The sequence below is a fragment of the Branchiostoma floridae genome, unplaced genomic scaffold (assembly GCF_000003815.2).
Source record: "Branchiostoma floridae strain S238N-H82 unplaced genomic scaffold, Bfl_VNyyK Sc7u5tJ_1439, whole genome shotgun sequence".
Classification (NCBI taxonomy): domain Eukaryota; kingdom Metazoa; phylum Chordata; class Leptocardii; order Amphioxiformes; family Branchiostomatidae; genus Branchiostoma; species Branchiostoma floridae.
In genome coordinates this window covers 1,211,276-1,225,013 of record NW_023365716.1, presented here as the reverse complement: position 1 = coordinate 1,225,013, position 13,738 = coordinate 1,211,276, and the positions used below count along the sequence as shown (strand labels likewise).

At 43.9% G+C, this 13,738-nt stretch overlaps 2 protein-coding genes across 2 annotated transcripts in view; both read left to right on the top strand.

Annotated features, from left to right (window-relative positions):
- Positions 1–13,738, top strand: part of LOC118407709 (zinc finger protein 501-like) — a 482,642-nt gene that overhangs the window by 264,442 nt on the left and 204,462 nt on the right. The window lies entirely within an intron of this gene.
- Positions 121–13,738, top strand: part of LOC118407718 (actin-related protein 8-like) — a 20,223-nt gene continuing 6,605 nt past the window's right edge. Inside the window, exons 1-7 of the mRNA XM_035808236.1 lie at positions 121–380; positions 7,431–7,604; positions 8,316–8,426; positions 9,031–9,132; positions 12,230–12,403; positions 12,776–12,886; positions 13,456–13,571. Coding sequence (XP_035664129.1) covers positions 306–380; positions 7,431–7,604; positions 8,316–8,426; positions 9,031–9,132; positions 12,230–12,403; positions 12,776–12,886; positions 13,456–13,571 — 863 coding nt within the window. The 5' untranslated portion in view covers positions 121–305. The remainder of the gene's footprint in view (positions 381–7,430; positions 7,605–8,315; positions 8,427–9,030; positions 9,133–12,229; positions 12,404–12,775; positions 12,887–13,455; positions 13,572–13,738) is intronic.

Genomic DNA, 13,738 nt, shown 5'->3' with positions numbered 1-13,738 from the left:
CCCCCAGCGTACATTGATAGGTGCAGTTGACGTCACTTCCGTCTACTCGGGGTCGCGGTAGGCGGAAGTGACGTCATCGTTATATGACAAAGGTCAACGTTTCCCTAGCTTTGGCAGGGAAAGAACTGGCGGTAAAAAGCTGAAATAACGATTGTTTACCTCGTGAATCGTACTGTGGAGGTTTCAAACATTATAAGAAGTGTTCTTGGGCTTGTTTGGGTGCCCTGACGTGTTTAAAACGTCGTAAGTTGAGCGGTTTTGAGCCCGGAAGATTATCTCGCCAGGCCAGGGCGCTACCACTGACTATGGTTCCCACCCCGCCAAAGCAGAAGGAGAAGAAGCTGAGCCCGTCCCCGGGAGGACCCGAGCCTGCCGCCGAGGTGAGTCCCGTGGGGAGCCCCGGGGGAAAGGTGGGAGGGGGTGTTAACAGTCCCGAGCGCCAAGCTGGCCTTGAGTTTAAAAATGAGCCTCACCACCATCGCCCCTGCCCCCCTCCCCCACCTGCCTCTATGCTAAACCATAGAGTAGAGGACATACTAGTACCTGTAACGTTAGATACTTGAAGATTCGTAGGGGAAGTAAGTAGCATATTCGGTTTGTTAGGCCTTTTACTCCATACAGGTCCTACATGTATGAAAAATTATCATTTTGGGGTGTCTAGATCTACAAAGAAGATGTAATTTCCCTGGTTGATTAATTGATTAACCCTGGCCCCGTGTGTTACATGTGTAATGTTTGCTTATGATGTACTAGTAGTATCTTGAAACCGCTCAAGTGTGTCAGCTTATGGTCACATGTGCTTATGAGAGAGGGAATGGTGTATGATGCAAAATCGGTAAACATGTTTATATTTATCTATTAATCGTATATACAAATATAGGTCATCTGTTGAGCTAAAAAGGCTGACATCCAAGGTAACCCATAGCACACTAAAGGCTAATAGCATGTAAACAAAACACAAACTTAAGAGGTTACTAGTACATTACACATGCAAGTATATGATATTGGCCTCATTCATAAATAAGGCTGTTTGTATCAATCAAATAAATTTTTAGAACATAATTAATTTTGGGTCGGGGCCAGGGCAGAGGGAGACAGTCAGGCCCCAGCTCAAAATCAAATCAAATGTGGTGATTTCTTTTATTTCTGCATTACTATATCAATTCTGAGCGGGGCCTGACCTCTACCCTCTGACCTCTTACCCCAGGCCTGGTGACGAGGCGTCAGCCAATGGGCTGCGGACGTGTGGGCTGCACCATCACCACGGCAACCAACACGACAAACAACGAGATGAGCGGAAACCTGGGAGTCCCGCAGTTCCCGGCGCTGGCGTCCCCGCAGAGGGCCGGCGGAGGGAAACCGCGGAACAAGGTCGCGCTGAAACCCGGAAGGTCACTCATGGACTGGATACGCCTCTCCAAATCTAAGGATTTATCCGGAACCGGCGGAAGGTTACAGAACGTCACACCTGAAGAGTTAGCGAAGCATGATAAGGAGGGCAATGTGTGGACCGCGATTCGAGGAAAGGTGTACAACGTGACAGCGTACGCGGAATATCACCCTGGAGGTGCGGAGGAGTTGATGCGTGCTGCGGGGAAAGACGGAACGGATCTGTTCAACGAGGTTCACCGCTGGGTCAACTACGAGTCGATGCTGGAGAGCTGTCTGGTTGGGCGGCTGCGTATGACGCTAAACGTTGCGCCGACCGCCGGAACGACAAAACGAAAACCTCCAAAAGTGCAGACGGGGTTCCTGAAGCCTCCGGTCCCCTCAAACCTGTCGCTTCCAAAAGCACCGGCACCTTCTCTGGAAAACACTGGTGGGAGACCAAACACTTCTTCTGAGGGGAAACTGGGAAACACCGATGGGATACCTGTTACTATAGCTACTCCACCAGAAGTTGCTATGGATGAATGTGATACAGTAGACAACCCCTGGCCGGCAAACGCAGAAAGTTCCAAAGCAGCAGTTAACAATGCTATCACTGTGGCAGAAACAGACAGTAACAGCAAAGAGTCAGTAACACTACCAGTCCTTCCACCAGAAGAAGCTTCTAGCAAGAATGACGCCATGGACAATCCTGTCGTACCCATGGCAACGAAGGAATCCCTACGCTACGACTGGTTCCAGAGCGATAAGCATGTCACCGTAGTCGTCTACACCAAGCGTAAGGGCTTGACTCGCGAGAACGTAATCCTGGACAGAAGCGGCCGGGAGTTAAAGCTGTGTCTCATCCTGGGGCAGATGCAGTACAGGGTCCATGTGGAGTTAGAGGGAGAGGTTAGCGATGAAGTGAACGTAACGTTCGGAGCCTCAGGTGCAAAAGTCGACATCAAGTTGGCAAAAGTTGAGGCAGGAAGGAAGTGGTCGAAGTTAGGGTCTCCCCTCGGCATGGATGGGAGGTTGGTTAGTACGGAAGACTGTGTGAGAAACTACCGAGCATGTGTGGTAGAGTCTCGCGTGGAAGTGACACACGACACGGCGCTGTTCTGCGTACGGCTGCCACCTGGAACGCGGATTTGGGTACCGGCGGGACACCACGTGTACGTGCGGGGGGAGGTGTCAGGTGTGGGACAGGTGGAGCGCCCGTACACACCTGTGCCCTCCTCCCTCACACCTGAGCTGCTGGACCCACGTGTGCAGCAGGGCGTGGCTCTCTACCTGATGATCAAGGTGTACCCACAGGGCGCCCTCACGCCCGTGCTAGCAGAACTGCAGCCTGGCGACCACCTGGACATTAGCGACTACGACGCAACGCTCGCCCTCCCACCATTGGTCGACGTCACATCTGTTGCTTTCCTGGTTGCAGGTACGGGTTTTACGCCTGTCCCAGGACTTGTTATGCAACTTCTTTCCCAAGAAGTTCGGAAAGTCGACGTAACCGTATTTTTCTTCAACAAACAAGAGGAAGATATTCTCTGGCGGGAACAGCTGACAGAGCTGGAACAACGGCACAACGAGAGGTTAAAGGTCATCCACGTGCTGTCCGACCCCGGGCGCGAGTGGGGCGGCAGGACGGGACGAATCAGGCGAGAGGTCGTGGAGAACGGCCTGCCCGCGCCAGGTCCCGTTACCATGGTGATGGTGTGCGGACCGATTCCTTTCAACCAATCAGCAGTGAAGGTTCTACAAGAAATAGGATATCAGGAAAACATGTACTATGTGTTCTAGAATCTGTCTTAGTGTCTATATAATATATTCACTTGACAAACCTTCCCTTTAGTTTAGTCTATTTTTGCGTACTCTCATGTCCCTAATAAACATACCTTCCGGAATAAACATACCCCCCGGACAAATCCTCAATATCTAATAAACATACCCCCCGGAATAAACATACCCCCCGGAAAATTTCCAAATTGACAAGTATTTAACTGTGTCCATACTACTTCTGTCCAAAGAAAAGAAGATGATAAGCAGGTAGGTTCTTTTTATTTATTTATGCCTAAGAACCACATCAGTTGTATAAATAATGAGCTGAAGAACTATAACAGATATCTTGTTCGAATTATGATATTTTCTCCATTTTGTAATAAAAGGTACAGTGAAACCTGCCTTATGAGTAACCTGAGTATAGGGGCCACTTGGCCATTTCGGTCAGTTTTCGTCGGTCCGTTGGATTTTTTACCTAATCGTTAAGAAATAGTCTAAAGCGGTCACCTGTCGAATGCGGTCGCGGCCAGACGATTTTCGGTCCGGCCGCTATGCCAACACTGCCGATAGCGGTCACCGGCGCGGCGCGACTGGCGGGGTTCACTTTTTTCAATTTCTGCACTACATCAGCAAAATGTAGGCTCAAATTAGACGATTTACGAAGGAAACGTTGAATAAAGAAACATTATACAAAATTATGTGATTTTATGCGAAGTTTTTCCACCAAAGTGGTGTTGAAATGAATGAATTTCACGCGGCGTTTTTTCTCGTCTCAGACTCTTTGCACTCTACGTATACCCTTCTCTACATCGTCATATCTGTGCAAACTGGAAGACCATATGGACAGATTTTACAAATAGACCGTCCGTTCATGTATCTGATGTTTTAGGTTCTTGAAATGCATGTACGCTGTCCCAATTTTCGTATTCCGCGGGTCAAAAATGGAAATCTCCGTCTCCGGTAATTTTTCAAGATGGCGTCAGCAGCAGATAAACAAGGTCACTAGGGGTCAGTGGGCGACTCCACTTTTCCAAGGTAAAATGTCGCAAAAAGAATTCTCATGTGTAGCATGAAATACAGTGATTACGGTATAAAAACGATTAAAATCTATTACATGAAACTTTTTTATGTGAAAACTAGACTAAGGCTGAGTTTTGCCGGAGAAATAAGCCTACGTACAGAAAGTTTATTTCGACGTGACCTTCTCGGCATAATGGCACATGCATCTACAGAGGAAAGTGTTTGTGGCGGTTTGAAGCTTAGAAATGATTATGAACTTGCTGTTTTTACCGACGAATTTCTGCCGTTTTGGAGAATATGCGGCGTCAAAACTCATATCACAAGGGAAACGAACTTATAGTTGTTATTTTTACGTCCAGTATTTATTATGTGAACGAATCACTCTTCCGACTCGCTGACGAAAGAGCATGGAACCACAAGACCGGAAATTCATCGTGCAAGGTGCTGGTTTACGATGTAAACAGAGACTGTAAACTACTACTAAATTAAAACTAAAAGTTATTTATGTAAAAATTGTATTTCAAAACGTCAGTGCGGTGTCTTATTTTCCCCCAATAGTACAAGAACAACATTTACTTCGTAGCGTCATAGCGAGATGGGACGAAATCACTGAAAGTGTACCGCGTACGCGGGTCAAAACGCGGGGAAATCCGCGCCGTTTCGCCCGACAAATAGTGAATTTTGAGCAAAAATACCGCGGAAATATGGGCAGAAACCCCCAAAACTTCAATTCTTTGAGGGTCCTGGCTTAGCAAAGCCCCAATTTTCAGAAAAAAAAATAAACGTACCGTCCAAAATAAGAACGTACCGGGTGGATTGTGAGGCTGAAAAAAATAAACGTCCCGGTACGTTTATTAGGGACATGAGAGTAGATTTACCAGTTCATAAACAAATATTGATTAGATTGGATATAAAGTAACTTACTAGTAGCGTTAGCTGTGATTTGGGTGTGACCTTCATGTTTATTCTTTCTTTTTAGGGAATCTGTTTTCAAAATGTATGAAATGAACTCAGTTGTTCTCTAAGATTGTTTAATCTTAGTAAGGTGATAGAGTTGTTCCATGAATAACCCAGAAATATAATGTAATCTATAGTCTAGAAGCAAGAGTTTGATGTGTAGATTTCTCAGGAAGGTTTAGATTTGTAACTGAGATGAGTATACTGGGTGAAGCTATTTTGTAAAACACCACAGCACAAACATAGAAACATATCTGTGAAGGCTATACATTCAGGTTATAAGATTATGCAAGAAAATAGCCTCAAAAAAAACTACATGTAACTGTTATAGTTTTAAATGGTCAGGTAGCATCCACTTATAATACAATCGTTTGTCAGTGACTTTTGGCAAGGTCTGACCATAACCAAAATCTATCTAACAAGTAACGTTAGTTGCTTTAGTATCAGTTATATAGCCTATATAATCAAACATATCCTTACGCACAGTAGAATGTTTGAGGGGACAAATCTCAGGTCTATATAACATCATTAGTGCTTGGTTGAGAAGGCTTTATCTTGAGTGCATCTGATCTTTGGGGTAAAAGTTGAAGAAGTGCTGAAATATTTTCTTCTTGTACTTTTAATGTGTGTAAATGACTGACTAGCCATAAAAGGCAATTAAGTTAGTGATAATTTGTGTACTCTGGCGAGTGGTGTTTGACAATGTTCTGACAATGATGAAATGTGACTAGCTGTAGATTATATACCTACCAGAAAGTCATGTTGAAATCTTTAGAACATGCTGTATTAATGTATCTCCTTTTCGCCTACCACCACATGTGTTTGTTTACCGATAGAGAATTGGTAGCAAATGAGCTACTTCAGTTCGATAAAGGTAAAGAATGCATATGGAAGGACAGCCATGCAGTACAGTATTTCCTAAACTTATCTTTCTTTTGTTCCCCTTCCTATGATATGTATTAATAATTTCCTGAGCTTATTGTTATTTATTACTAAAATTCATTCGTTCATTCATTCATTCATTACTAATGTGTACAAGTGGATTGCATATAATATTCTGTGAGCAGTTTGCAGGTGAGATTTGCGTCATGAAGAATAAATGTGTTGTATCAACATGGATGACATGGACTTGTCTTGTGTGCTGTTTTTGACTTGAATTACAATAATTATAATACAGTAAAAGCTGCTTAATTGCACGGCCTATTTGCCAGTGAATTTCGTGCAATTATCCGGCTGGTGCAATAATGCGAAGTTATCTACCTGGACCGCACTGTTTTGGGATTTGAGGATTCCGTGCAGTTAACAGAAGTGTGCGTTAATCCGATGTGCAATTAACTGGCTTCTACTGTACATTATATCACATTAATCTCGAACCAGATCCACGGTGCGTAATGTATAGTATCAAACTTCCCGTTTGACTCCCTTAGCCGGGTACACTCCTTGGCCAGCTTTGATACTTTCTTATGGCACCGTAGGATCTGCTTGGAGATTAATATCACATATACATGTACATGATTACCTGTAACCGAATTAGGCAATTACATTGAATGAAAAGAAAATTGGTCTTGTGGTTACAGTTGTTGACTTAGAACTTAAAAGTGACGACCCCAATTCCTGGACAATACACACAGATTCTCAGTTTTGTAATGGTGCTTGATAACAGTTTCTCATGAATTGATATTAAGATATTATAACCGTCCTGGTTTCTACTGGTGCAATGGCCGAGCGGGTAGTGGGTTTGCCGTTCAGTCGGTAGGTCGTGAGTTCGATCCCCGGCCGAGTCATACCAAAGATTAAAAATGGTACATGCTGCTTTCTCTGCATAGCACTCAGCACTAATGAGGAAGAGTATGGGAGTTAAACACACATCACTACCAGCGGACCAGCCCCCTGCTATACTAGTAGTGGCCTGCATGTGTGTGTGAGTGAATGAGGGTTAAACGCACATCATTACCAGCGGACTAGCCCCCTGCTGTAGTGACTTGTGTATGATAGTATGTGAGCTAAACACACACCACTACCAGCGGACTAGCCCCCTGTAGTAGTGGCTTGAATGAATGTGTGGCCCAAGGGCTACAGAAATGGAGATGGGCACCACCCCTAAGCATCAGTGTTACAGTTGCAGGGCAACTAAGTAATCCTGGTTTCTGTTCCCTGATCCCACTGGATGCTGACTCACAGTTTTGTAATGCTGCTTGTTGATGTATAGTACATGTATATTATAAATAGATGTACAGTACATGTATAAAAAAAAATTATAAATTGATCTAATGACACGACCGTCCCTGTTCTCTGACCCCCAGCCCGTCCAGGGGACCGCAGTGATCGTGATCCACCCGGGATCATCCTTCCTACGGATTGGTCGAGCCTCCGACACATTCCCGCATGTTGTACCGCAGGTCATCGCTAGGCGGCGCCGGAACCCGGACACCGCGGGAAAACACGAGGACAGGACGCTTCTCCGGCACGAGGCTTGCGTATGTCAGATTTACGTAATTTGTTCATATTTGTTTGTTTTGCATACCCATCAAAACCCATTAAACTGCCTCACAGCGTAACTGTAACACACCTGGTTTGTAATGAAGAGTACAAGCTACATCTGTATTTGTTTATTTATTGATCTTTAGGGTAGTCCCTTCAGTTAACGTAGTAACTGATTTCCAAGGGAGCCCTATAACAATAATAATAACTCAAAGTACAAAAAATAACTTCTAACATAGGGTTGAACATAACAAAGCAATAATCCAATTCGGATTTGTAAATCATACAAGCAACTTTGGAAAACTCAAAAGAATAACAACTCAAGATCACAAAGTATTTGTAATCTATGTAGCCAGAATAACCGCCTTCTGCGTAACACACCAGGTTTGTACTGAACAGTACAAGCTGCAGACCCTGTAATTAAACTGTCTCATGGCAACACATGTACATTAGGTTTGAACTGAAAGAGTACAAGCTGCATACCCGGTATACAGCCTCATGGCAACACATGTACATTAGGTTTGTACTGAAAGAGTACATTAGCTGCATATGTGGACAAAATTGATTAACACTCACACCAGGATAGTCCCCTACTCATTTGGATAACTGGTGGGCTCTTTTACGTGCTTGAATGATACAATATAACTTTTTGATTGTGTCTGAGTGTTTATTTCATGGATCAAGTTTTTTTTTTTTGTGCTGTGCAGCAAGCTGAGAGCAGAGCACTACACGAGCAAGGTTTAAGAGGAGTGCAGCAGGCTCTGCTGTCAATCACCACGTCGTCAGGGCAACACAGACTGGCCCCGCCCACAGAACAGGTAAGCTTGCTTCCTTTCATCATATCAAATGAAATCTCTTTGATTTTTGTGGGTGGTTCACATTGTTTTACTGGTGATGTTGTTACCAATACTATTTTTTCTTTAATTTGCTTTAGCGTACAATAGCCACTGGATGTTACGCAAAAGACATGACTAAAATGGGCTGCAAAGCTCTACAGTAGTACAAAGTGTCCGTGGCTTAAGTGAGCGCCAGCCTTTGTACCTGTATCTTTACTCCACTCAGCTAGGAAAGTGACAAGGAGAACAGAGTAAAGCTCAAAAGGCTGGCACCCAGGCTATTGTTCAAAGCTGTCAACTCATAAAAGTAACAGTGTAAGCTGTTTGTAGTGATGACATTGCTGAACAAATGTATTAGACTTGTTTTAGAATCCGTGTTTTAGATTAGTATTAGAAATCATGTGTACTGTATTACTACCCTTTGTATGTATATGCCTGTACTAAGCCCCATAGGGCATGAATGTGCAATAAAGGCTATCTAGCTATTACCATTATTATTGGGCGAGCGACTACTCCCTTTTCTTGGCCTGGGCCTGAATTGTGACGAGCTTACTTTCAGTGAAATATTGTTCCCCTATGTCTGCAGCTGGCAGCCCACAATGCACAGGTGACTCCCCACATAGAGGAGACGTCAGACCTGGAGTGGACAGACACAAGCTCCAAACCTGAGTATCTAGTAGGACAGGAGGTGCGTCATAGGACTATACAAGCTTCTAAACATTCTCTCTTCTTTATAACAGTAGTCCAGTACCACTTAAACATTTTCCAACCAGTTCCAAACCTCAGTATCTAGTATTAGGACAGGAGGTACATCTCAGGACTACAAGCTTTTAAATGGGTTCTCTACTTTAATAACAACTACCAGTACCACTTTAAACTTTCTCCAACCATCTGAGTATCTATTAGGATAGGGGATATGTTAGACTTAAACTTCAATTCTGAGTACCTAGTGGGGCAAGAGGTGAGACAAATTATGTAGCTTGTTATTGTGTGTATGAATTCAATGGGTAGCATGCATAGTTCAGTGGTTAGCAGTCGTGCCTTTGGAAATAGAAGCTGTGAGTTTGATTCTGTCGCTGAGCGATACAGCCAGGTTAAAGGTTAGGTGTGATGTCTGTCACTTTCCTCAGGGAAATACTAACAGGCTTTACTTTTCACTGCAGCTACATATAGGTGTCACTGCTGCATTGTCAAGAATGAAGTTCCAAATGTATTCACATTTACATTGATGTAGAGACATTTGTTTATTTAGATCCACAATTATTAGATCTGTGTTTATGTTCATAAGGTTCCGGGTCGGAGTTCAAATCTGACCGGAGTTGGCGAAAGGGTGGTGTAATAGGCCGGAAGTGCGCTGTTGTCTCCCTAAATTTTGCTCCCTATGGCTTGGTGATCGTTATAGCTGAGCATAGATTTGTCGTATTTTCTGAAAAGCCCGTGGGTTGTATTGTTTTTGTGCGAGGAGTAGTTGGTCGGCCAGCGAAACCATTTTTGTATTAGTCCGCTGCAACGGTGATGCGTTTTTTTCGCCTGATGACCCAAATAGCGGCGTTTTTCATGCGATTTCGAAGAAATGACGTCATCGGAGATTGCAAAAAAGTTATCACATGGAATTTTTTTATTTTCATTTTACACAAACATAAAGAATTTAGCTTCTCTACCACGTAGGCCGTTATCCTGGGAAAATTCGTTTTTTCCAAGCAGCTTCGATCAAAAAAGTGTTAAAAAATGATAGTTTTCGGGTCCAAAATTAAAATTTTACTACATATTCTAACCAAAATAAAGAGGCAACAGACGGTACCAATAGGTTTGTCGGAAAGAGACAGTAAACGGCTTTCCGCCATATTGATTAAGTTTTGCGTCCTACGTTTACTAGCGGAACTGTAGCCCTTCGGCCTGAGGCTGCCCGCCAACCTCCGAAATCGTAAAAGAAACTCCGGTCCGATACCTTACTCTCATGTCCCTAATAAACATACCTTCCGGAATAAACATACCCCCCGGACAAATCGTCAATATCTAATAAACGTACCCCCCGGAATAAACATACCCCCCGGAAAATTACCAAATTGACATGTATTTAACTGTGAACATGCTACTTATGTCCAAAGAAAAGGAGATGATAAGCAGGTAGGTCTTTTTATTCATTTATGCCTAAGAACCACATCAGTTAGTTCTATAAATGATGAGCTGAAGAACTATAGATATCTTGTTCGAATCATGATGTTTTCTCAATTTTTTAATAAAAGGTAAGTTGAAATTCGCAGTGAAACCTGCCTTAGGGTCACCTGAGTATAGGGGCCACGTAACTGAGGGGCCACGTAACTGGCCATGCGGTCAGTTTTCGTCGGTCCCTTGGATTTTTCCAGTTGACCTAAGCATTAAGAAATTAGTCTATAGCGGTCACCTGTCGAATGCGGTCGCGGCCAGACGATTTTCAGTCCGGCCGCTATGCCAACACTGCCGTCACGGGCGCGTGGCCGGCCGCGTTACGCTGCGCTAAATAGTAAATTATCCAAGAGGGGATCACGTTTTTTTTTCTGTACTACATCAGCAAGATGTCGGTTCAACTTGGACTCTTTACGAAGGAGACATTGAATAAAGGAAACATTGTGAAAATTATGTGATCTTTATATGCGAAGTGTTGTTGAATTCACGTGGCGTTTTTTTTCTCATCTCATACTCTTTGCACTTCTACCCTTCTCTACATCGTCATTTCTGTGCAGACTGGAAGGCTATATGGGCAGATTTTACAAATAGACCGTCCGTTCATGTATCTGATGTTTTAGGTTCTTGAAATGCATGTAAGCTGTCCCAATTTTCGTATTCCGCGGGCCAAAAATGGAAATCTGCGTCTTTCGGTTTTTCTCGAACATGGCGTCGCAGCAGCTGTAAACAAGGTCACTAGGGGTCAGTGGACGGCTCCACTTTTACCAAGGTAAAATATCGCAACAAGATTTCTGATGTGTAGCATAAAATACAGTGGTTACGGTATAAAAACGATTAAAATCTATTAAATAAAAGTTAGTTATGTGAAAACTAGACTAAGGTTGATTTTTGTCAAAGAAATAAGCCTACGTAGAGAAAGTTTTATTTCGACGTGACCATCTCGGCATAATGGCACATGCATCTAGAAAGGAAAGTTGTGAATTATGAACTTGCTGTTTTTACCGACGAATTCCTGTCGTTTGGGAGAATTTGCGGCGTCAAACCTCATATCACAAGGGAAACGAAGTTATAGTTGTTATTTTTACGTCCAGCATTTATTATGTGAACGAATCACTCTTCCGCCTCGCTGCCGAAAGCGCATGGAACCACAAGACCGGCGGGAAATTCCTCGTGCAAGGTGCTGGTTTACGATGTAAACAGAGACTGTAAACTACTACTAAATTAAAACTAAAAGTTATTTATGTAAAAATTGTATTCCAAAACGTCAGTGTGGTGTTTTATTTTCCCCCAAGAACAACATTTACTTCGTAGCGTCATAGTGAGATCGACCGAAATCACCGAAAGTGTACCGCGCGCGTACGCGTACACGCTCAAGGAAATCCGCGCTGTTTCGCCCGAAAAATACGGAATTTTGAGCAAAAATACCGCGGAAATATGGGCAGAAAACCCCCCAAAATTCAATTCTTTGAGGGTCCTGGCTAAGCAAATCCCCAATTTTCAGAAAAAAAATAAACGTACCGTCCAAAATAAGAACGTACCGGGTGGATTGTGAGGCTGAAAAAAATAAACGTCCCGGTACGTTTATTAGGGACATGAGAGTAAACTATCTATCTCGCCAGGTACTGTACCTGCACCCTTCTGAGTGCTATAACATCCACTGGCCGATGTCATGTGGTCAACTCCACCTACATAGCGGCCCAGGAGGGTCTCTCACTGCAGTTCTGGCTGACCTGGAGACCATATGGACAACAGCCATCGAGAACTTTCTGGACATTCCTATCAAGGACCTCAAAGTAGGTCTCATTTGTTTGTTTGTTTTTTTCTTCGTTCGTTCGTTCGTTCGTCCTTCCATCCATCCATCCATCCATCCATCCATCCATCCATCCATCCATCCATCCATCCATCCATCCATCCATCCACCCACCCATCCAGCCACCCAACCACCCACCCAACCACACACTCTCCCACCCACCCATCCATCCATCCATCCATCCATGCATTCATTTTTTTATGTTTATACTTTCCAGCACTACAGATGCATCATGTGTGATGTTTGGTTACATATTTAAATGATTGAATAACATGTTTACCCTCTCCAGCACTACCGCTGCATCCTGTCTGATGTTTGTTTACTTGTTTACTGTTTACATGTTTATCCTCTCCAGCACTACAGATGCATCCTGCTCGTCCCTGACATCTACAACAGACAACACATCAAGGAACTGATCAACCTGCTGCTGGACAGGCTGGGCTTCTCTGCTGCTATCGCTCATCAGGTGAGCTGTCAATCAATCAATCAATCAATCAATCAATCTGTTCTCAATCAATCAATCAATCAATCAATAATCAATCAGTCAATCAATCAATCACCCCATAAAAACTCATCAACCTGCTGCTGGACAGGCTGGGATTCTCTGCAGCTATCGCTCATCAGGTGGGCTGTCAGTCTGTCAATCAATCAATCAATCAATCAATCAATGATTTTTTTAAATGTTTGGCAGCAGCAAGGCAGTGCATGTGTGGTTGGTTAGAGGTTAAACTTAAAGGTTGGGTATAATATCAGGTTACAGGAGTTGCTTTGTGTAACCTATGGCAAAGTGGTGGCCAGCGTCTGTGTGATGGGTTAGAGTTTAAAGGTTAAAGGTTAGGTGTTTGGTTACAGGAGTCCGTGTGTGCGACCTTCGGCAGCGGGGTAGCCAGTGCCTGTGTGGTGTGTTAAAGTTTAAAGGTTAAAGGTTAGTTTATGATTACAGGAGTCCGTGTGTGCGACCTTCGGCAGTGGGGTGGCCAGCGCCTGTGTGGTGGGTTAGAGTTTAAAGGTTAACGGTCAGGTGTTTGGTTACAGGAGTCGGTGTGTGCGACCTTCGGCAGTGGGGTGGCCAGCGCCTGTGTGGTGGATGTCGGAGACCAAAAGACAGCCGTGTGCTGCGTGGAAGACGGACTGTCTCACAGAAACTCCAGGTCTGTACTGTACTGTGTGTGTGTGTGTGTGTGTGTGTTGGTTGCTGTGTGTGTGTATTTGTGTGTGTCTGTGGTTGTGTGTGTGTGTGTGTCTGTGTGACTGTCTGTCTGTGGTTCTGTGTGTGTGTATGTGTCTGTGGTACTGTGTGTGTGTGTGTGTCTGTTGT